Source organism: Equus quagga, chromosome 11, assembly GCF_021613505.1.
Source record: "Equus quagga isolate Etosha38 chromosome 11, UCLA_HA_Equagga_1.0, whole genome shotgun sequence".
NCBI lineage: Eukaryota > Metazoa > Chordata > Mammalia > Perissodactyla > Equidae > Equus > Equus quagga.
This window is the reverse complement of record NC_060277.1, coordinates 115,735,068-115,759,068: the sequence shown is the minus strand read 5'-3', so window position 1 is coordinate 115,759,068 and position 24,001 is coordinate 115,735,068. Positions and strand designations below refer to the sequence as shown.

At 53.1% G+C, this 24,001-nt stretch overlaps 1 protein-coding gene across 2 annotated transcripts; it reads left to right on the top strand.

The window, feature by feature from the left end:
* The first annotated feature begins 3 nt into the window (after positions 1-3).
* On the top strand, positions 4-23,913 carry OGFOD3 (2-oxoglutarate and iron dependent oxygenase domain containing 3). Of its 2 annotated transcripts, XM_046674880.1 has the most exons (9): positions 5-200; positions 1,826-2,043; positions 5,382-5,457; positions 6,614-6,656; positions 9,292-9,356; positions 9,948-10,004; positions 14,437-14,590; positions 19,214-19,337; positions 23,588-23,913. In XM_046674880.1, exons 1-9 carry the CDS (start codon positions 127-129, stop codon positions 23,722-23,724), a joined length of 948 nt encoding a protein of 315 aa, XP_046530836.1. In that variant the 5' UTR covers positions 5-126; the 3' UTR covers positions 23,725-23,913. The 2 variants fall into 2 exon arrangements, with proteins under 2 accessions (XP_046530837.1, XP_046530836.1); XM_046674881.1 differs by lacking the exon at positions 19,214-19,337 and having other exon boundaries at positions 4-200.
* The last annotated feature ends 88 nt before the right edge of the window (positions 23,914-24,001 follow it).

Genomic DNA, 24,001 nt, shown 5'->3' with positions numbered 1-24,001 from the left:
TCGGGGTCGACGGCCGAGCGCGTCGCTCTGTTCCCGGCCGCGCCGGCCTCGCGCTTCGTCTCGCCGCGTTCGTCCTGGGCCCGGGGCGTCTCCCGCGTTCGCTCTGGCTGCGCGGCGGCCTGACCGATGGCCCCTCAGCGGAGGGGCGCGCCCAAGGCGCCCGAAGGCAGCGGGGCGGCCGAGCGCCGGCGCCCGAACAGGTACCGGGCGGCGTGGGGAGGGCAGGGGCTGCAGTGTGGGCGGGGCCTGGCCTTGGCCGGCGGGGCTGCTGCGGGCCGGGCGGGGCTTGGTGGGCGGTGTCGTCGTGTGGGCGGGGCCTTTCGGCGGTGGGCGGGGCCTCCGTGGGGGCGGGGCCGTGGTGTGGGCGGGGCCTGACCGTGGTGGGCGGGGCCTACCGGGGGGGGGGGGGGGTTTGTGGGGGGGGGGGTGGTCTGGCTGACGGGGCTGTCCCGTGGGCGTGGCCTAGCCAAGACAGGCGGGACCAGTGCTTGGGCGACTGGGTTGCGTAAGGGGTGTGGTCACCAGGAGGGCGTGGCCTACAGAATCCCACCACGCCGGCGTCCTTGGTCCACGTGGCTGTGCCAGGAGTAGGGAGCACGTGCTGCTCAGCTCAGCTCGGAGCAGGTGGCCCGGAACTCCGGGTGGGGAAACCCTCCCCGAGCCCCTCCTCCATGCATACAGAAGGCTCCACGCCGGCCTCCTGCATGGGGATGGGGCTTCGAGCCCCCATCATCTCCTCCCTGTGTCCTTTGCTTAGCTCTGTGCACAAGAGAGCTCACGGTTGATGGCCCCATGAATGAATAAGTGACCATGTCATCACATAGCCTTTGAGGGGATTTTGCCTAAAGCTTTCAGAGCCCGGTGTATTTGAATCACTCCAGGACAAATCACCGGGTGCTGGTGCTTGCCCCATTGGCCATGGACCTTGCCCCAGCGTTAGAAAACAGCTCCTGTCTGTTTTTGCAAGATTTTCGGGGTGCAGCTTGAGCCAGCTTGCCCTGAAAAGGGGTGCTTATTTTGAGGAGACCCGAGGGGAGTGTTGCATCTGGATCTGGCCCAGGAGGCTGTTTCTTCATCTCTTGTTTCTCTGCACCTCCCTCTGCATCCCTTTCTGTCTCAGCAGCCAGGCTGTCTCAAGGAGAATGCATTGCCCACAGCTCTGCACTTGCAGGTTAGGGTTCCAGCCATCTGCTGCTGACATGGGCTGGCAGTCTCCCTGATTGAGAATTCTTAGGGAAGAGAAATGACGAGCCCACTGGAGTCAGGTGTCCACCCCGGTCTAATCAGAGGAGGCCAGGTGGGCTGGAGGCTGGACAGCAGTTCTAGGTATGGGGATCTTTCTGAGCTGGGCAGACCCCCCCCAGGGCATCTGTGGTCCCTATTTAAAATGATCATATATCCACCCCAAATAGTCTGACTATGCCATGAAGGACACCGACTGGCAGCTCCTTTTTTTTTTTTTTTTAAGATTGGTGCCTGAACTAACATCTGTTGCCAATTCTTTTTTTTTTTTTTCCTTCTCCCCAAAGCTCCCTAGTACGTAGTTGTATATTCTAGTTGAAGGTCCTCCTGATTGTGCTATGGCAGCTCATCTTGTTCCCCAAGGGGCACAGTGAGCCCTGCCTGGTCAGATGGGCGGGGGCCACGTTGCCCTGGATGTCCTCCCAGGCTGGTGAGTGCCCCTGGAGTGGCTCTACAACAGTTAGTGTAGGAACAGTTTAAGCTAGCTGTAACTAAGCGTGGGTGTGGTCTCTGGTCGTGGTGGTCAGACTTTTCAGCATACGCAGGTGTGTTTGGGTGACCGGGTTGTGTTTTCTATTCTCAGCATGAAGAATGTCCGGGCACCAAGGGAGACGCAGAGGAAGTGGCTGAGAGCCGCCACCCTGGGGGCCTGTGCTGCCCTCACTGCGCTCTTACTCTGGGGCAGTCTAGGGGGCGATGATGGCGTCACTGAGGTCCTGGCTCACCGCAGCGAGGTCCTACTGGGCAGGTTCATTGAGGTGCCCTGCTCCGAGGACTATGACAGTCACCGAAGGTTTGAAGGTACGAGGTGCAGTGGTGATCCCGGAAAGGGCAAAGCGTTAGCATGAAATGCCTCGCATTCAAAATGCATCCCTCTTTTGCTACAATGAATTAGTGGGAGTCAGGTTGAAAGTGGGGTGTATGTGGCAGGGGAGGGAGTAAACAACCTTTCCCCCCGCTCCAGATTGGTTAGCCCACACCTGGGCTGGGAAGTGCAGGTGTTTTAGGTCCTGCACACGGCCAGGCCCACAGGTCACTGTCCAGGTGTGGCTGGCGTTACACTGACGTGTCCCACATTGTGGGCACTGTCTGATGGAAGAAACGGTTTGCCTGGAGGGATGTAATATAGTTGGAAAGGTCGGGATGAGAAAGATGAAACCAGAAAAGGCACTGGTTGTAGAGTGTGCTAGAGTGTTGTCACTGCAGAAAATGTTGCAGCAAGGACCATCACTACCAGACACCCTCCCCACAAGGCTTGTGTCCCATCTTGGCACCCACCTGATGTGGGCAGGAGGAAGGAGTGGTCAGCGGCTGGGTTAGGGCCTTGGGAGTTGTGCCCAGAGGAGGCCAGAGGCGGAGCCCGTGTCAGGATGAGTGGGGTTCAGCACCCTGGAGAGCGTGCACCCCTCCTTGATTCCGCTGGCTCAGGCTGAAGCCACAGGAGACCCTGCTGCCCTCTGCCCTCCTCTGGCTGCTGTATTTTCGTACACATTCCCTGCTGCCTGGATGCTCTCTCAGTTTAAAAAACCTAGCCTGAGTGACTGGGTTTCAAAGACAGAATTCAGTTTATTTTTTTTATTCAGAGCAATGCTTTGGACTTGAACCAAGAAAAGATTGCCAAGTCCTTCCACCAAGGGGCGCCGGTGTGATGCGCACCAGCGAGTTTAACGGTCAGGGGTGGAGTGTAGTTCACTTGGCAGGGATGAAGGAATAGGGGTGTCCTTTCCCCTGTCAGTGGTCAGGAAAAGGAACGTGTTCTGTTGTGTGGATGCTCTCTCTGTCTTTGTTGACTTTTTCCCTCTGATGTCCCAGCTTTCAAGAAAATATTTTTCAGTGGTTAGGACTGAAGATTTTCTTCCTACCTATTTAATAACATTAAAACAACATTTTTATCAACATAAAAACAGTTGGAATGAGGGGGAGGGAGGAATGGGAGTTAGTATTTAATGGATGCCGGGTTTCAGTTTGGGAAGATGAAGCTCTGGAGACGAGTGGTGGTGATGTTTACACAACACTGTGAATGTAGTTAATGCCCCTGAGCTGTACACTTAAAAATGGTTAAACAGTAAATTTTGCATTATGTATGTTTACCACAATGCAAAAAAATAGCTGGAGTGTATTTTCAAGCCTCTGGACGCCCCCCTTGCCTGCCCCCTCTCCTCACCTAGGCGGGAGAAGCAAGGAAGGGACCGTCATGCTGGAGGGGCTTCTAGTTAGGGCAGCAGGCTCCTGGTGAGGCTGAGAGGCTCAGCCCACCCTGGGCGTGTGTCTAGTCGGTGTGTGTTACTGCGTGCATTTACACCCACATGTGTGCGCTGACATCGTCAACTTTTTCACCCAGATTATGCTCTTATGCTTATTCACATTGAACACGTTGTGTAGCTGCTGGATTTTGATATTTCAAAATCCGTGGGGTTTTGGCGCTCTCTTTCTTAAAATTGATTTCTAACCTGAATGCGTTGTAGCTGGATAATGTAATCTGTATGATATAGATCCTTTGATATTGGTTCAGACTTTCCTTTTGACCTAGTATGTTTTTGTTAATGTTCCATGTGTACCTGGAAAAACGTGTTTTCTAACAATCGCATGCAGAGTTCCATATATTTCCCTTAATCCCAGCTCATGTGCACAAACTCTCCATGCCCTCATGGATCTCTGTCCCCTTCGTCCGTCAATGACCAGGAGAGGCAAGTTAGAAGCCCTGCTATGGTCGTGGATCTGGCAGCTCCTCCTGGCTGGTCTTTCCCTGGGCTGCCTTGTGTCTGAGATAATGTTGTTTGGGGCTGTGTCACACTTGCCTTCCTGGTGCATTGTCCCTGTTGTCACTGGGTGCCCTCCTTTCCGTCTAGTGACTCTTGTCTTAAAGCACATTTGTTGGATGGACATATTGCTCCCCAAGCCTCCTTTGGTTATCATATTTGCCTTTACTTTTGACCCATCTATGTCATTATGTTCAGGGAGTAACCCTGATAGAAAGCATATGTCTGGCTTTTTGTTTATTAATAAAAATGCCTATATCAATAGGACTGTGTTTGGCCCCATGGAACTGAGGCAGCCCTCCCCTGATGACCCCCAAGTAGAACTTTATTTTTCCCACAAGACCAGGCCCAGAGGAAGGCACCGTAGGCCAGCCTGGAGCCCTCTGAGCCCCCCGGGCCTGAGCCTCTCAGCACATGGCTCATGTGGTCCCAGGACGCTTGCTCCACCTCCAGGTACAGGGCTCTTGTTCCAGGCAGGAAGAGGGAAAAAGGATGAAAAGCTAAAGGTTAGCCAGCCCAGCATGTCCTGTGAGTGTCTCAAGGCTCCATCTCGTCAGCCAAGACGTGTCTCATGGTGCACCTCCTGTGAGGCAGCTGACGTACCTGGTGCGAGGGAGCCGGCCTGCCCTTTGTGCCGAAGCACGAGGAGCTTGTTGAGCTCGTCCATCTCTGATGCTCTGCCTCGTCCTGCACCAGCCACCTCGACCCTGGCCCTGTCCACCTGACCCTAGCCACAGCTACCTGACCCTGGCCCCGGGCACCCCGATGCTGGCCCCATCACCATCCGAGCTTCTCCACCCTTTCTGTGAGCAGCTGCAGGTCCCGGGTGCAGAGAGCTAGAGGGAGTGTGGGGTGGAGACCCTGACGAGTGCCTTTGGCAGCAGCATTTGCCGGGGTACCTGGGAAGGGACAGTGACTAGAACTGAGCGCAGCTTTGGTCCTCCAGGAGGGACTTTCTGACAGGAGCTTAGGAATGCGGGACCTGCGGTCAGTGATGGTTCTATGCTGCCATGGGTGCCACTCGGGGGTGGCTCTCAAGCTGTCTTCCCAGGGGTAAATAGAGTGCCAGGAACTTCCTGAGAGACCTGCCTGGTGCAGGCCACCAGCATGAGGCACACCCAGTGAGATGTTGACATGTCCCTTCATGGGACGCATGTATACTGAAAAGTCACTGTTGCTTATCTGAAATTCACATCTAACCAGGTGTCCTAGATTTTATTTGCCAAATCTGATGCCCTTAATCCTGTGGAAGGCGAGGCCTCAAACCACAAAATTCTACTGTCCCTGGGGAGGGCCGCCCACAGGTAAGTCCTCAACAAATGCGTTGTTGTCAGGATTCGGCGTGGGGTCAGTGTCTCATCCTGGCTCGTCTCTTTCCAGGCTGCTCCCCTAGGAAGTGTGGTCGGGGTGTCACCGACGCCGTCATCACCAGGGATGAAGCCCGGCGGATTCGCAGGTGAGACGCATCTCTGAGCTTCTGTCTCAAGCAAGTGGGAAAGGGTGGCTGTGGGGCAGAAAGCAGAGAACCGCTACTAAAAAGATGTAAGGAGTTCATTTAGAATTCTGTAAGAATTTCTCTGTGTGCTTCCAAGGGCAAAGGTGGGCTTTTCCAATTTCTAGAAGGAAAGGCTGTTGCCCCCAGTGATATAGTTGCTGATGGAACCTTCCAGAAGCCCAGGCTTTCTCCAGGGGAAGCCATTGTGAGCCCTACAGGAGGTTGGTGAGATGCCGCCCCCTCAGCTATTGGGGGAGCCCTATGGACACTGGCAGCAGCAGGGAGTCCCTAGGCAATATCCCCTTCTCCTCTCCAAACTGGTTAGGGTCAGCCCTTCAGCCAACCAGTGTGACTCATGACAGAGCAGCGAGTCCTGCTTGGAAGCAGTGGGCACTGGATTTTTCCTCATTGAGATTTCAAAAACAAGACCTTAAAGCTTTGCCTTTCTGACAAGTTGTTCAGACACAAACTGTGTTTAGGAATATACGCCAAGTGGAGCCACATCTGCCCTCGAGCTGCTGTCCACCTCTGCCTGTGAGTCGAGCCTAGGGTCCCAGTGGGGAGACAGGCCTCCTCTCTCTAGATAACACTGTAGAGTCTCCCTGGGGGGGTGGCCACTGGCGTTAGGGATTGGTCCATCCCCCAGTCAGTTTCCTGGGCTGCCTCAAAGCATCTGTTAATGGTGCTAGAAGCTCTTGCGTCTTCAGTGACTCAATGGTCCTGCCAGGTCTGGCACAGGCCACCACGGCCTCTACCTCATAAGCTGGTGATTACCAAGGACAAGCGCCCCGTCCCCTGGCTGTGATGAGCAGGAGAGGGGCCCGTCAGCCCAAATGGACCCACTGGGAGTAGTTCAGCCATTCGACCCAGCCGCAGGTCTCGATGCTAAAGATGGAAATTAAGCCCAGTTGCTCCTAAACTATGTCATGTTGTTAACAAGACAGTGATGAAATATTGGCATTTACTCACTTAGCTTTGAAAGTTGAGACCTATGTTTATATCATAAACATTAAGTAATCTGTTAACATTGCATGAATCGTGCTAATTGAAATTTGCCTAGATATAGCATAGGTAATTCTACTGACTAAATTCTGTCCTAAAATGATCTTCCCCACAGCATAGCGGAGAAGGGGCTGTCACTGGGAGGATCCGATGGAGGGGTGAGTCACGTGCCATCTGCTTCAGTTTTCTTTTCCCTTTGACTTTGCTCTCCCGAAAGGGGAAGGAGAGGGCAGCTGATGTGCAGGGTGCCCCCAGCCCCACCATGGACAGGCCCTGTATCCTCCCCAGCATCGACCACAGCAGCCACGTTCAGTGGCAGGGAGAGTGTTCCCTCTCTTCCTGGGTTCCCAGCTGGCCTGCTTCAGATCATGTTCGCATTTTAGACAGCTGGGCTGGGTGGGGGCAGGCGGAGGAGGTCAAAGGCCAGGAGCTGAGGAGGGCGAGTTAGGAGCCGAATGAGGAGGATGACCAGCCTTGGAAAGAGGAGGGCCAGTGGCAGTGGGAGGGGCTGCAGGGAAATGAGACACACCTGCTTGGTGGAGCTCCTCACCCTCCCCGGCGGGGGCCCCACTGACCCAGTGCTGGCCCTGGCGCCAGGTGTGAGGCTGCCGGGACCCAGTGCTGGCCCCTGAAAGATGCATCCACCAGAAACTGTGTGTGGGCCCTTCCTTGGGAAAAAGGTCTGCAAATGTCATTAAGCTAAGGATCTTGAGATGAGATGATCTTGGGCTGTCAGGGTGGACCCTAAACCCAGGGACGAGGGTCCTTATAAGAGGAGGGCAGAGGGAGATTTGAGACAGAAGAGGAGAAAATACGGAGAGGAGAAGCCACAAGATGGAGGCAGAAGACGGAGGGATGTGACCACGAACCAAGGGACATCTGGGGCCACCAGAAGCCGGAAGAGGGAAGGAAGCAGCCTCCCCTGGAGCCTTTGGAGGGAGTGTGGCCCTGCCGACCCCTGGATCTTGGATGTCTGGCCTCCAGACTGTGAAAGGATAGATTCCTGTTGTTTGAAGCCTGCTGTTTGTGGCCATTAGTTACGGCAGCTGCAGGGAACTGAGACAGGGCCAGTGCAGCCCTGCGTCTCACCTGCTTCCTGCGCAGCCTCTGGGTGCCCTGGCCCCGAGGGCACCTGACGTGAGCTCCAATTCTCGTGTGGCTCCCTGAACATGGACCCAGCGTGTGGAACTGTGGGAAGATGCCTCTCTCTATGTAGGTTTGGTGATGGCTGAATTACCGTCACAACACAGACTCGAGTCAGTCTACACGTGTGTTTCGAAACCCCTAGGGAGATTAATTCACAGACTCTGCTAGAATTTTTAAGTGTTTCTATGATTATCCACATAATTTTATTCTGCAAACTCTTTTAAGTTCTGAAAATTAAGCTCCTCCTTTTATTTCAGTTTGGTTCAGTTCAGGGGGAATATCTATTAAAAACCTGTTTGTGCCTGGACTTGTCTTCTCTTTGCTCAGCATTCACTCAGGAAGTTGTCTTGTGGTGGATTAACCAGGTTTGATGCCTGTAAATTCAGTTAACTTTTTTTTTTGAGGAAGATTAGGCCTGAGCTAACATCTGCTGCCAATCCTCCCCTTTTTGCTGAAGAAGACTGGCCCTGAGCTAACATCCATACCCATCTTCCTCTACTTTATATGTGGGATGCCGCCACAGCATGGCTTGATAAGTGGCGTGTAGGTCCGCACCCGGGATCTGAACCGGCGAACCCTGGGCCGCCAAAGCGGAACGTGTGAACTTAACTACTGCGCCACTGGTCCAGCCCCTCAGTTAACATTTTTTATCCCAAATTATGTTCAAGCAAACCCCTGGGCTGGTCTCTGCATCAGCGAGGAAAGACAGCAGTTCCTAGGACATGGGGAAGGACCCACAGAGGCGGGGGCTCGGGGGTGGAAGACACTTGGCAGTTTATTGAAAAGTTAGGACCCAGCAAGTCCACCCCTAGACGTTCACTGAGAGAATGAAGCGTCTGTCCACACAGACTTGTCCACAGCAGCCTTCCTTGTAAGAGCCTGAGACTGAGAATAGCCTGCATGTCCATCACAGGTAGCTGGACCAACAGGTTGTGGCACATTCAAACGAAATGATTGCTCCTTGGCAATAAGATAGAACGGACACTCGATGCCTGCAGCCACGTGAGTGAATCACAAAGTGGTTATGCTGAGCGAAAAGGAGCCAGGCCAAAAAAGAGTACAGGCCCCCATGGTTCCATTTACCTAGAGCTCTAAAAAATGTACATCAATCTTGTAGGGCAGAAAGCACATCCGTGGTTGCCTGGGGATGAGAGGGGTGAGTGGAGAGAGGAGGAGGACTACGAAGTGGTGGTGGGAAACTTGGGGTGAAGGATGTGTATCATCTTGCTGGCGATGGTGTTTCGCGGGTGTACACTGACATCAGAAGTTACCAGACTGAACACTTTAATCACGGCAGATCATAGTGTGTTGGTTATACTTCAGCAAGGCTGCAGGAAGAGGGGAGGGGAGGGAGGGATGCGCTTCAGCTGCGAGAGTTTGCAGATGTATCTGCAGGGGCTGTCTTTGGCCCGTTTTCAGGACGTTAGACTAAAGGGTTTGGTCTTTCCTCTTTAGGGAGCAGAGAAAGAGGTCGTCCTACACACACCCTGGGTCCAACTTTTCTTGAAACCCGGCAGTGTGCATTGTCTCCCTGACCTGGGCTGTATGTGGGATGGATCTTGGTGACTCGTGCTTGACTTCAGGGCCCTAAAGCCCGCTCACCGCGGCCACAGCCCTCACCCTTTGCCCTACAAATGTCTCTTCCAGGCGTCCATCCTGGACTTGCACTCGGGGGCCCTGTCTGTCGGGAGGCACTTTGTGAACCTGTACAGGTGAGAGCCCGGAGGGGCCACGACCCTGACTGTGCGGCCTGACCTCACGTCTCCGTGCATTTCTTAGCTGGGGACGCCTGAGTGAGGTTTGTGTGTATTGGGCCTGAGTGGCTTCAAGTCCTGGGTAAACTGTGACATTAGCTGTCAGGGACACGAGCCAGGCAAGGACCAGAGGTGTGGCTTTCTCTGGGGGCCTGTCTGAGGGGCAGGATCCTTGTTCACCACGCATTAGGGAACGGTCTGGTGCTGCACTGAGGGCTTCCTGGGAAACTGAGACCTGCCCAGGGCTGAGAAATGGGGTCAGAGGAAGAGATGGGAGAAGCGAGAGGCAGGCCTGGCTCCTAAAGGTGCGGGTGGCCACGGAGCCTGCAGAGTCTGATCCTCCCAGCCTGGAGAAGTGCCACCTCCCTCTGCCAGGTGGGCTCCCACCCTCCCTCCCTCCCTCTGATCACATCCTTATTGTAGAAACAGCGCAGCTTCCAGATGAGGACACATTGATACTCAGGGAGTGCTGGTTAGCTGGAGGAGAGACTGAATTTAAAGGAAAAATGAATAAAATGTTACATTTGTTAACACTCTATTTTTTCACAGGTACTTTGGGGATAAAGTACAAAATATCTTCTCAGAAGAGGACTTCCAGCTATACCGGTGAGGAGGAGAGAAATGGTGAGGTCAGACGTGGTGGGGGGTGCTGTGAGCGCAGGGGCACAGGGCTCCCTCTGCATTCTCTGCAAGCCAGGCCAACATCTAGTAGGAGTTACTGGAACAGCCGTGGATGTTAATTGGTTAGTAAGTGGTGCAAAGGGCAGCACCTGCCTCGGTGGCTGTGGATCCGGTGAGATGATTCCGCTCACATGACCTCGAGGAAAGTTACAGGCCAGGAAGCAGCTTGAGCGGAGGTCACGTCGCCTCACGTCCTCCTGGGCCTGTTCTTGGCCCCTCATGACAGCTCACATGTTGGGGGTGAGACCACTCCAGTGAGGGCAAACCCAGCCTCGAATGGGCCGGCAGCTCTTGTAACGGCCCTAAGAGCCGCCCCAACACTTGTAGAACCAGAGTACAGCGTGACGCCAAGGAATCAACACCAAGACAACCCACCCGTCTGCCAGATCCTGTTATTTGTGTGTTTAGTTCTGCGCAATTTTATCACTTGTGTGGGTCGTGCAAGGACCTCACATTCAGGGTCCTGAATGTTTCAGTCACCACAAGGACCCCCGGTGCCTTTTTATAACCACAGCACCTGTCCTCCATCCCTAACCACCAGGGGTCATTCTTACCTTAGCCATGTGGCCTGGAAACACAGCTGCTGCATCCCCTTTATCACGTTTCCAGGGAAACAGCTGGAAAGTGAAGCAGCTGCTGGTCCAGAGAGAAGGTTTGATGACCTCTTTACGCACAAGTAGCAACAGCAATAATTGGTGCTGTCAGTTGATGCCACACTCTGATGTGGCTCAGTGGTTTCAGCCTTGGGTGCTGGGTGTCGTGAGGCAGTGACATCTGACCCGCCCTCGGGGCCCCTGGAGCCAGGCGCTGGGTGGCTTAGGGGCCCGGTCTGTGATCACCCTGTGACTAGTGCTGCTGGCCTCACTGGTTGATTTTTTTCACTGTGGTGGTTGTTCAGTAGAAAGTGTGCAGCACTATTTCGATATTTATGAATTCAAGGCTTTATGAATGTAAAAATGAACACTCAGAACGAAGGGAAAACAGAGGATTTTATGTCCTGTTTGAGTATCATAAACATGAATCCCCTGAACCTACGGAGAGGAAGGGATGTCGGTCTCAACCACAACCTGGGCTGTCGGGGGTCTCGCACAGATCCCGGGACACCTGTGGCACAAGGCAGCATGAGCAAAACAGAGTTTGTATTTCTGGAGCAAAACTAAGTTGACTGTTGCAACAAGAAGCCTGAGTACTGTTGCCAGCTGTGTGAATGCTGGATGCAGACAGCGCTCAAAGGACAAGTAAAGGGTGGAAGCGCTAAACGCGGACTCCATCAGGACGCCCGTCATGTTCTGATAAAGTTTCAGATTCAATAAAGATCTGTAATAATCAAAGAGGGAAAATGAAAGGAACGTCACCAGTAAAATATAATTATTGTTTCACATGATAAAACATGATTATTAAAATAATTAATAACTAATAATCAACCAATTAAAATAAACAGTTAAATAAAATAATTAAAACTTCCAAAAATATATTATCAAAAAGTGTTTGTAAAGTAGATGGCTGTGTTTAGAGAGGACCACTAGGATCTTTTTTTAACATCATGTATTCTATAGTTAAAACTGAGCATTTTGAGACATGGGACATTTTGAGGCAAGACTATTCCCAACACGGGATGTCAGTGTGATCTCATTTATGGTCTAGATTGTCAGAAAATGTATTTGTTGAAACAAGAGAGCAAAGTTTTGGGGGGAACTCTTAAGTCAGTGACATCTCAGTCATCAGAGGAGCTGTGCCTGTCTCCCGTGAAAGGATTCTGATAATTCACACAAAATGCAAAATACACCACTTTGTCAATCTTGTGGAGCTGGAAGGAACTGCGTCTGAGATCAGCTTTAAGGCTAATGTTCAAGGCCAACGTTTCAGTGTGAAATATTCCCTGAAAACCGCCTCGGATTGTTGTAGGGTTGGTCAGTGTACCGCCAACACTCGGGACCTTTTCCTGATAGTTTTATTTGACTCTAAGTTACTGTTTCTGGCTTTTTCTGGATAGCGCAGAAGGTGAAACCACCAAATTGCTTCCAGTTTTTTCTTGGTTGCTATTTGTCACCTGAACACTGGGGAGAACGTGCAGTGTGATGGGCAGAAGCCAGAATTGTGAAAACTGGCTGACTGTCCTTGTGGGCACCCTGGCGCACTGGACCCACAGGAGCCGTCATTGTAACGGAAACCGAGAAATGGGAGGCAGGCGTATCCAGCAAAGGCAGAGCTCTCTCTTTGACTTCCCAGATGGAAATGTGAAGTTGGTGTGGATTTGACAAGTTGTGAGGGTCACTGACCCTGTGGAAGTAAAGGGAAGAAGCTAGCAAAGAAAGCAGAAAATCACGTAGAAAGGTGGTCTGCCATTTGGAGCAAAACTAAGCATCAATTCCAAAAGGAGTCTATTAATTATCAATGCATCATACAAAAAAAGAGTTTGTTGTTTGATGAAAAAAGGGAAGACTATCATGAGCTTTTAAATTCTTTCAGTTTGTTCAACTCCAAAACTTGGCTGAATGCTGTTTGCAAAGCTTCGAGGCCTGAAGGTGAACAAAGGTTAAGAAAATTAAGCCAACTAAATAAATGATGTTCCCATAAAAAATGTTTATGACCTAGTTGATAAGAGGTACTGAAAACGTAATACCTCATACCCTACTGAAGGGGTGGAAACACTTTGAATGTAATTGTTGGTTCAGCAGAAGGTCCATGAACATTATCATTGATAGTAAGATAAAGCTTCCACTTACTGAGATGACTTTGAGGGGGGTCCCTAGAAGAGTTTGATGCATCCCCGGCTAGAGCCCTTGCCTGGATGGGGGCACCCTTTAGCCAGTGACATGCATGTCGAAGGATCAGCCAGTTGTTTGGAAATGTTAGACTGATTCACGTACTGTTGTGCTCAGGCTGTACCACTGGGCACATGGTTTTAGGACCTAGTTTATTATGTTCCGTAGGTGAGCAGATATGTAGGTACATTTATGTGTGCAGACATCTTTCTAAGTAGAGGTGTGTGTGTGTATGTAGCTGTGCTGTGTGTACATAGGCAGGTATGTACATGGGTGTAGTTTTGCATGCAGGCATGTGTTGTGCATGTGTATGGGATGTATATTGGTTTGTATTGTGTATGTAGGTAGGTATGTGTGTACATGTGTGTAGACAAGTATGCATGTAGGTAGCTATGTGTGTACATATGAGTGTAAGTATGTACATGCACAGGTAGGCATGTGTATACATGTATGTACACGTACCCGCACATATAGCCAGGTATTGTGTACATATGTGTATAGGCATGAACACATGCAAGTGGGAATGTGTGTGCATGTGTGTGCACATGCAGGTCGGTGTGTGTGCGTGTGTGGGTATGTACATCTGTAGGTAGGTGTGTGTCCAAGTATGCATGTAAGTGTGTGCACGTATGTATGCATGTAGGTAAGTATATGCATACATGCATACAGGCACGTGTGGGCATGTGCGCATGTAGGTGCAGCTGTGTAGGTATGTACACATGTAGGCAGGTATGTGTGCACGTGTGTTGTAGGCATGTGCACACATAGGTAGACTTATGTAGGTGGATATTTGTGTACATATGTGTGTAAGCATGTACATTTGTAGGTTGGTCAGTGTGTGTGTGTTTAGGCGTATGTGTGTATCCATATGTATGTACATAGTAGGTAGATATGGGTGTATCTGTACATATGTAGGTAGGTATGTAGTTATATGTGTGCACCTGATAGATGTGGGCTAACCTGTCCAGCAGCTCCCCTGCTTTCTGGCCTCCCAGAAAGAGTTGCCTCCCTGTAGCTCCATGGAGCCTGGCTCTGCTGGTAGCTGCAGTCCAGGGAGGGGCTGGTGCCCCCACCGTGGATGCTGATGTGGTAAATTGTACCCTAGAGCACCTTGCCACACAGCTGCATATGTGTGGCTTGGAGTTCAGCCCCCCTGACGTGCCAGGGAGGGGCCAGCGTCTCCATGGGGCACCACCCGTCTGCTGTGTTGGGCTGTGACCATGCACAGTGTATCCCTCAGTCCAGGGCCAGGGTCCTCTTCCAGGCCTCTCTGTGCTGCTTGGGAATGCATGGGCCGTGTGCGGAGTGCCACTTACCCTGTATTGCTGCTCCTGTCTGTCCCCACAGACACTGCCCCGGGCTGCCTGGTGCTGTGGTCATTCCTACAAAGAACTGGTCCTCAGCTTCTTGGTCATGCACTTGATATCCCATCACACATGCGCGGGATGCTGTGTGCGCGTCTGTTCGTTGTTCCACCTTCCTCCAGTCGTGTCTTTTTGTAGCAAAGTGCTGTGTGGGCTCTGTGGGACCCGTGGAGACTTCTCTCCTCTGAGGCAATGCTGCTGCAGGTGACGCGTGTGTCCTCTCTGCAGGGATGTGCGGCAGAAGGTCCAGCTCGCAATCGCCCAGGCTTTTGGCATCAGCGCATCCTCACTATACCTGACAAAGCCCACGTTCTTCTCCCGCATCAATAGCACAGAAGCGCGGACGGCTCACGACGAGTACTGGCATGCTCACGTGGACAAGGTGAGTCCCGCTCTCCAGCATGGCCCCAGCAGGAGTAGAAGGGGGAGCACACCTGGCTGCCCGAGCTCGGCTGTGTCTGGGTTTCCAAGCATCTGTTCTTCGGCATTTCTGTTTTTAGGATTTTAAACGTCTTTCTCTTTGATGATTGGGGTGCACGCTAAATCTAGTTGACACAGTTGAGGAAATAAAATGTGTTTCTGGTGATGGTGACAAGAAAAGATAGTGAAATGCACGTTCCGAAGAAGTGTGGGGTCAGTTCCCATCCTTTGTTGCTTGTTCACAAATGCACAGACTGTCTCCACCCAAGCTGTGAGCTTCACCAGGTGTCACCGGACCCCCCTTTCTGTCGTCCACACAGCCGCCAGGTGGTCTCCCCGTGGGCCTACATCCTCTGGGAGGCCCTCCTTCTCCCCACTTTTCACGGAAAGATCTCTTGACCAACGGGACTGTCTGCATTTCCCTCTTTCATCTTTTGTTCTTCTTTAGACACAGTCACACCTAATCAGTGATCTTGATCAGTCTTGATTGAAGCTGTCTCTCCATCTAATCGATGGTCTTGATCAGTCCCGACTGAAGCTGCTCCCTGTCTAATCGATGATGTTGATCAGTCCCGACTGAAGCCTCTCCCCCTCTAATCAATGATCTTGATGAGTCTCGACTGCAGCCTCTCCCCGTCTAATTGATGATCTTGATAAGTCTCGACTGCACCCTCTCCCCGTCTAATTGATGATCTTGATGAGTCTCGACTGAAGCCTCTCCGCGTCTGATTGATGATCTTGATGAGTCTCGACTGCAGCTTCTCCCCCTGTAATTGATGATCTTGATCAGTCCCCACTGAAGCCTCTCCCCGTCTAATTGATGATCTTGATGAGTCTCGACTGCAGCCTCTCCCCATCTAATTGATGATCTTGATCAGTCCTGACTGAAGCCTCTCCCCGTCTGATTGATGATCTTGATGAGTCTCGACTGCAGCTTCTCCCCCTGTAATTGATGATCTTGATCAGTCCCCACTGAAGTCTCTCCCCGTCTAATTGATGATCTCGATCAGACCCAATTGAAGCCTCTCCCCCTCTAATCGATGATCTTGATCAGTCCCGACTGAAGCCTCTCCCCGTCTGATTGATGATCTCGATGAGTCTCGACTGCAGCTTCTCCCTGTCTGATTGATGATCTCGATGAGTCTTGACTGCACCTTCTCCCCCTGTAATTGATGATCTTGATCAGTCCCGACTGAAGCCTCTCCCCGTCTGATTGATGATCTTGATCAGTCCCCACTGAAGCCTCTCCCCGTCTGATTGATGATCTCGATGAGTCTCGACTGCAGCTTCTCCCCTTGTAATTGATGATCTTGATCAGTCCCCACTGAAGCCTCTCCCCGTCTAATCGATGATCTTGATCAGTCCCGATTGAAGCCTCTCCCCCTCTAATCGATGATCTCGATAAGTCCCGATTGAAGCCTCTCCCCCTCTAATCGATGATCTCGATCAGTCCCGATTGAAGCCTCTCCCCCTCTAATCGATGATCTCCATCAGTCCCCACTGAAGCCTCTCCCCTGTACTGCAACCACTTCCTGCTTTGGCTCGCCAGCGCCCCCGTGTGGCGCCCAGGGAGATGTGCTGTGGGAAGCATCTGAGGGCTGTCGGCCGTCGCCCCAGCTGCGCGTGCTCAGGGGACCAGGTCGATCCCTTCTGTCTCTGAGGCTTGAACAAAAGGAGGCGAGGTGAGAAATCAGCAGATCTGTTTGGAGGAGCAATAAGAGCAGGTGTGGACAGCAGCTTGCAGCTGAGGCTTCTGCTCTGAAATCTGGTCAGACCTTCCGGTGTTTGTTTAATCTCGACTGACTGAGCTTGATGGAGGAGGGGCCACATGTGGCCGGTGAGGAGTTGAATGTGGTTAACGAAACTGAGGAACCCAAAATATAGTTAATTTGAGTTAACTTAAACTGACGTAGCCGTATGTGGCCAGTGGCTCCCGTGTGGGCCAGTGCGGGTCAGGGGGCTTGGCCAGATTCAGGTTGGGGGTGTGGGACTTCCAGCATCACCTGGGGGCACACAGCCTCTGTTCCCCTGTCCTGGGGGCTTAGGGATTAATCATCAGGTTCAGATGTCAGCCCGATCCATCCGTGATCAAGGTCCCCATCTGCTCTCACCTCATGGCCTTAGCAGCCATTGATCCATTGAGAACCATCCATTATTTCACTAGGGGACCAGGGTGAGACCTTTGGTGGAAGGTAATTGTAGACATTGCAGAGGAAAAAACAAGGTATTACAGACTGAGGGCAAAGAGGTGTGTGGAGCACAGATAGGTACGCCCAGTGTGCGGAGAAGGGAGCCCCGCACGTGGATGGAGCTCTGGAGAAGCTCCTGCAACAAAGGAAGAGCGGCCCTCTGTGCACCAGGAGGATTCGGTTCAGGAGAAACAACACTGAACGTAGCCATCAAACATCAAAGGTAAGGAAGATCTCTTCAGGCAGGAAAACGAGTCAACAGTGGCGATCAGGCAGCCTCAGACATCCCCAGAGTAATGCTCAGAGCCGGGAGGCCACGGGGTGGCCTGCAGGACCCAGGGCAGCCTGTCCAGCCATGGGGTGGACGTGCAAGAAGACGTCCTCAGACGTGACAGAACCCCAGGAGTGGCATCCACTCCTCATCTGCAAAGCTCTCCAGCCGCCACCTTGGGAACAGATGCCAGGCAGAACCCTGAGGGCCTTTGCCATCCTGGTCACCCCACCTGTGTTCGTTGACCTGACCACCTGCATTCACTTGCCTCCCGACTGCCCGCTCCCCCAGGGCACTGGTTTTTGTGGAATTCCTTTGAAGTATCTGGGGGGGGGCGGTGGGTAGGAGAGAGGCTCTGGGACCCCCCTTTTATGTTTTTTGCGGCTCACGTACGGTTTCGATGGATGTGAGGTCACTGCTGAAGCTGTTTGAGAAGCACTGCCCCGAGTGGTTCGCAGATTCACGTCACTTTGGTGTTTGGTGAACTGATGCTGGATGAGGGGGCCCAAGATGGGGTCTTGGTGGGGGACATGGGGCTGAGCCCAGGTCTTGTAGAAAGAGTCCAGCCCCACAGGTGACGTGGGGCGTCACACAGTACCATTTACGAGAAGGTGATGGGCATGGACCGAGGCCACGTGGGTCTCGGTCACCTTGGCAGGCTTGCTCCCCTCCCTCCTGGTCAGCCCCGCTCCTGTCAGGAGATGACCATTGTGATGGTGACAGAGGGTATAGATGATTGCCGGGGGGGTGAAGAGCTTTGCACTTTCTGAGCCTCGATCAAAGGTGTCACGTGAGATTGGTCTGGGGCTTCTGTCTCCTATTCCCATGATGCCTACAGGTGTCAATAAAATCATTTAAGAGTCAATATTTCTAAATCCAATAGCTTAGAAGCAGGAGTCGAGGACTGGTATAGACTGTCAAGTCCACTTCAGAAATCTAAATGAGATTTTAAACCAAACCTTAAGAATCTTGCATTGAAAACACCTTGCTGTGGTGCCCTGACCTGCAGTAAGTCCTGAGGCCTGCAGATGAAGCTGTGAAATGACCTCAAGGGTCCATAGGAAAGAGACCACAGCCGCCTCCCGTTTACGCTCCTCACTGGGCCCAGGGGGTCGATGGCCAGAGGGTCCACGCTAACGTGAGCCCAGAACCCAGACCCCATGCCTCGCCTGCTGCTCTGCACTGCCCACATGGTCTTCCAAAAGAACGTCCTCACAGAGAGCGCCAGACACAAAGGACAGATACTGTAGGACTCCAGGGGTGTGAGGTCCCTGGGGGAGTCACACTCAGAGACAGAAAGTAGGATGGGGGACCAGGGACTCGGGGAGAGGATGGGAGTTGTTGTTTCATGGGGACCGAGATTCAGTTTGGGCAGATGAAGAGTCCTGGAGATGAAAGGTGGGGGCAGCTGCAAGACAGTGTGAATGGACCTAAGGCTGCTGAGCTGCACACTCAAAAACGGTTAACAGGGGCCAGCCCCGTGGTCGAGTGGTTAAGTTCATGCTCTCCACTTCAGCAGCCCAGGGTTTCGCTGGTTCGGATCCTGGGCGTGGACATGGCACTGCTTGTCAGGCCATGCTGAGGTGGCGTCCCACATGCCACAACCAGAGGCACTCATAACTAGAATAATCAACTGTGTACTGGGGGCTTTGGGGAGAAGAAGAAGAAGAAGAAAAAGATTGGCAACAGTTGTTAGCTCAGGTGCCAATCTTTAAAAAAAATTACTTGAAAACAGTTCAGATGGTAAATTGTATGGTATGTGTGTTTTACCACAATTTTTAAAAAGCTTGAGGTCGCCCCACATCTGAAGACAGAGCGGACGCACTTGTCATTGCGGCTTGTTCCGTGCACTGACATGGGAGGTGGGCCTGCTGGTGAGCAGGTGGCTCGGCCACTGTCCGGAGAATCACCCCAGCGGACTCTTCTGCGCACGCCCTGCACTTGCCGCCTGTGTGGGAACATGGCTGTTCGGCCTTTGAGCTGTGTGGGAGCCCCGGCAGAAAGCATGATGTGGGCTCGACAGAGGTTTTTCTGATGTTGTGAAGGCCCCGAGTGGCTCATTTACGAGGCCCACACATGTCGTTTACTCTGAAGGGTGACGCGCTCCCCTGCTCCTTGCCCGCAGGTGACCTATGGCTCCTTTGACTACACCTCGCTGCTGTACCTCTCCGACTACCTGGATGACTTCGGCGGGGGGCGGTTTGTGTTCATGGAGGAGGGGGCCAACAAGACAGTGGAGCCCAGAGCCGGTAGGACACGCAGGTGGTGGCCCTGGGGCTGTGGGGCGGGGTTCAAGGGAGCGATGCTGCATTTATGGAGCGCCTGCTGTATGTCAGGCGGCCAGCAGCTGCCTGGATCCACCCGCGACACCCAGGAGGCCCATTCCTCAGAAGGTGAGGCAGGCTTGACTGTGGTCACTCACTGCATCACAGCAGAGCGTGTTCCCAGAGCCTGGCCCATGCCCTGTGTGCAGGTGGTCCCACCACCGTCCCCTGCAGTGGGCCCCTGCTCTGTCCCTTCCCAGAGGGACTCAGCAGCTTCAGATGAGGTGATGCTCCCAACCTAATAATGCCCATAGCCACACTGAGCACCAGGGCCTGCCTCCCTGGACCTCGTAGTCCCAGAGCCTCTGCTGCCCCCAGGACAGTGCGGACACTCTGCACTGCCCAGTGAGCACGTGTTGAGTCAATGAATTGTTCCCTCCCTTCTTGAACTTTTGGGGAAGGTAAGCCCAGGTCCTGGGGGAGGGATGGGGAGAGAAGGGGTCTCCCGGGGGGCTTCCTGAGGGGTAGCCCAGGCCTCGGACCAGCCGCAGCTGAGACTCACAGACAGAGCCCAGCCACTTGGCTCCCACCTGAGCACCTCAGACTACACTGCTGCTTCACCTGCTGCCGTGTCTCACCTGTCCCCATGGCATCACCCTCACCTGCTTACTGGCCATGGAGCTGGCATCTGCTCCCGCCTAGTGGCAGCCAAGTCAGACAGCAAGGCTGTCCACTTGCCTTGGTTCAGAATGTTCTCATGGGCCGTGGGGCAGTCCTTCACAGTGGGTCCAGACTGTTCTTCGAGTAGCCCTCAGTCAGACATGAAAGTAGCTTGGAAATGAAAAGGCATAGAAAGGAAATTAAACAGTCCAGGGGTACTCCCCTCCATCAGTGGGGTGAGTGCAAGAGGGGTGCAGCCTGGCGCAGGTCAGCAGGTGGAGGGGCCTTGACCCCTGCAGCTGTGAGTGTTGGGGTAGGGGGATTGGAGAAGACCTTGGGCCCCACCCTGTGGCTAGCAGATCAAGAGCCTGGGGGCAGAGCACTGTGTGCAGGGTGCGAGGGCTGGAGTCCATGGTGTGGGATGGGGTCTGAGGAAGCAGTGCTGGTCCTCCCGGCGGTGTAAAGGACCCCTCCACGGAGGCCGAGTGGGGATGGTGATGGGGCCTGGCATCGCTGCTGCTCTGGAAAATGGGATTGGAGGAGACTGGGGGTGAGTGAGACCTGGGCACCCCATCTGGGGCTGACCTGAGCCGTCGGGCCACCTCCCTGGGAGCTCAGGCAGAAGGGACGGGCTGAGTCCTCAGGGCTGGTGCGTGTCCAGTGGGTGTTTGATGGTCAGGACTCGGCCTCAGTGCCACCTGCAGCCGAGCTTCACCTTCGTTTCTGACTTCACCTGCTAAGATGTCGACACGTGACCGACTTTGGATGCTCCTGACACTAACTTCAGAAATTTTCAGAAATCCAAGCACAAGTGTGCATTGTATTTTATAAAGATATTAAAATCCATTTGCGTTTCTCTAACTTCATAAAAATGGGCTACATTCACGGAAACGGTGGAGTTGGTTTCAGGGGCTTCTGTCGAGTCCAGATGCCGTCTGCTGGTCAGGGGCTCTGCTCCCTCGGCGTCTCCTGCTCAGCACTCCTCCCCGGCCCTGGTGCTGAGTCCCAGCACCACGTGCTCCTTACTCTTCCACTGGTGCCGACACTTTAAGGAAGTGGATGATAAGCTAATAGTTGTTTCCTGAAGAAAATAAGAAGCCACAAAGCACCTTTTTCTGAACACTGAAATGTTTCCTGGTTGTGGAGCTGGGGGCTACTGTACCATCAGACAGTCAACGGCCTCAGTAAAACTACAAGCCTGTCTTTGCTTTCACCTGTGGGGGCGGGTTCCCAGAGCTGGCCTGCCGTCCCTGCTTGGGGCGATTTCCTCCCATCGGCTGATCATTTCTGTGCCACTGGGCTCCTCCAGGGCATTGCTGTAGTACCTATCACTATTTTAATTACTGTGGGCTTTTGAGCTGTCAGACTTAGGTGGAGAGCTTAATTGCTGGTTCATTAAAAATAAGAAAGGGCCGTAGGGAAAATTGTAGAGCCTGTGCTGGCCTTTTCTGTACAGGTTTGCTTGGGTCAGAGAATTTGCATACCAAGTAGACAAGAGGTGAGTCAGCGATGTCATTTCGTGACATCAGCCTGTCCAGTCCCAGCCCCGGGGTTCAGTAAGGCGCGTCCGTCACTGCACATCACCGGGAGCGTGGCCTTTGGCCCAGGGAGGGCGATGCACGCGGCTCACCAACAAATAAGGATATGTCAAATAGCTGTCATTTTTCTGTAAATAGCTTATTGTCTCTTGTGGAAGTTCCCACGATGTGTTGTATTTTCCCGCTTACTTATTCTGTCTGGCGCTCTCCCTCCTTCCTGTAGACTAGGTCTCCACCAGCTATCATTTCTCTTCAGCCTTTAGCGTTTCTTGCAGTGCTGGCGATGATGTCTCTGAAAATGTCCTCGTTGTACCTTTTGTAAAGGATATTGTCACTGGCTATGAAATTCTGGAGTGATGGGACTTTCCTTTCTCTTTATAAATGGGCCTGCTGGGGCTGGCCCGGTGGCACAGTGATTAAGCTCTCACGTTCTGCTTCAGCGGCCCAGGGTTCGCCAGTTTGCATCCTGGATGCTGACACAGGCATCACTTGTCACGCCATGCTATGCCAGGAGTCCCACATATAAAGTAGAGGAAGATGGGCATGGGTGTTCACTCAGGGCCAGTCTTCCTCAGCAAAAAAAGAATAAAAGAAAGAGGAGGATTGGCAGCAGATGTTAGCTCAGGGCTAATCTTCCTCAAAAAAGAAAAAAAGAAATGGGCCTGCTTTGCTTGGTTCCACTCTTGCGGAGGTGAGATCTGCATCACAGCTTTTTCTCAGGTGCCTTTTCTCTGCTGCCTCCAGACTCACCTTTTCGTTTCATCAGTTTGACTCTGACGCGCCTCCATGTGGATCTATTTGTATTTATCCCACTTGGGGTTTGCTAAGTTTATTGGATGGAAAAGTCAAAGTTTTTCATCACGTTGGGCAAAGTTTTGGTCATTACTTCTTCAGGTCATCTTCTTCTGCCCTGAGATTTCTCTCCTCTGGCCTCTCTGTGCAGATGGGCCTGGCCGCTTGTGCCATGTCTCAGGTTGGACTAAACCTGGAAGGAACTGAGGACAAAGTGTCTTAGAAACATAACCCTCGGAAGGCACTGTGAGTCCAGATTTCTCTGGGGAAGCGTCTCCTTCCTGCCGGGCAGCCAGCTGGCCTGGAGGAGGGCGAAGCTGCCACGTCAGGTCCCGGGAGTCCCCGGCCCACACCCAGAGGTGTCCGTGGTGTCACAGTTTCTGGGTGGGGTGCGGTTCTCTGTGGCAACCAGGAAGCAGCGCACGTCTGGGGCGGACTTTACTCCTTTCCAGAGGTTTAGAGTCAAGTTACAAACAGGCGAGGAAGCATTGGAGTTCCTGGCAGTGACTTTTGAGGGGAAGTGAAACGGCCACACAAGGTGGTTTGGAGCCAGGCCGCATGGCGGGAACGTGGAGTCTCTGGACCCTGGGCTCCTCATCCCTGACGACTTTGTGACGTCAACTCACTTGTCGTAAAGACTTCTACAGTGGCCTGTGTGAGGCCAGTTAAATCCTGAGGCAGAGACGCGGAGTTCTCTGAAAACAACGTGGACTCTCGAAGCTCCTCCCAAGTCTGTCTGTTGTCTCCGCGGGGCTGGGAGCTGCTCCTCCAGCATCTCGTCTTCACTTGTCCTTCCTGACCCCGTTAAAACATTGTCTTCACTCTCCGGGTTTCGTTTCGTTCGCATGTGATTAGAAATACGATCCTAACGTCGGACCTGAAAGGCTGTGAGAGGCGGGCCCGGGGAGATGACGAGGCTGTCAGGGCACCCTGGGCAGGCGCACAGGACCTGGTCCCCAAGTCTGGGCTCCCCCCACCACGGAGCCCCTGGGGCGGGGCGGGGGCGCCCTCATCCCACGTGGAGGGCTCGCCTGCTGGCGCTCTAGGTGCTGCTGGTCTTTCTCCCCGACCTCCTCCCGCTTCCTGCCTCTGCCCTTCCTGGAGCGGGTGAGTGCTCCAGCTCTCCTGGTTGGTGGTGTTGATTTGTTACGACTGTTGTGTTGGGGCCGCCTGAACGGCAGGTCCTCTGAAGCCCATGGCCGTGTGTGCCGCCTCTGTGCTCACTTCTCTCTCCTTCTCTCCCAGGTCGGGTGTCCTTCTTCACCTCGGGTTCTGAGAACCTGCACCGGGTGGAGAAGGTCCTCTGGGGCACCCGCTACGCCGTCACCATCGCCTTCACCTGCGACCCTGACCACGGCATCGCAGACCCAGTGCTCACGTAGCCCACGCGGTCCGCGGCACCCTCCCTGAACATACGCCTCAGTCCCTCCCATTTCAGCCCATTTCCATTGAACAAGGTGCCTTACAGATCATCCCGGACTTTGATTTGCTGTTTCAATTTCGAATCATTTCCTCTGTGGTTTCAATCATTTTTCGTCCGTGAGTAAATTAAGGAAATCGGCTTTCCTCCCTGAGCACCCGCGTGCTTGCTTTGATGTGCGCTTGGCGACAGGGGCCTGGAAGCTGGCAGCGAGCTGACACTCCTCCTTCCTCAGGATG

Coding starts and splice junctions, on each gene's coding strand:
- OGFOD3 (XM_046674880.1), top strand. CDS start 127: ATGGCCCCTCAGCGGAGGGGCGCGCCCAAGGCGCCCGAAGGCAGCGGG. Junction 201..1,825: donor GAGCGCCGGCGCCCGAACAG/GTACCGGGCGGC, acceptor TTCTATTCTCAG/CATGAAGAATGTCCGGGCAC. Junction 6,657..9,291: donor TGGGAGGATCCGATGGAGGG/GTGAGTCACGTG, acceptor TGTCTCTTCCAG/GCGTCCATCCTGGACTTGCA.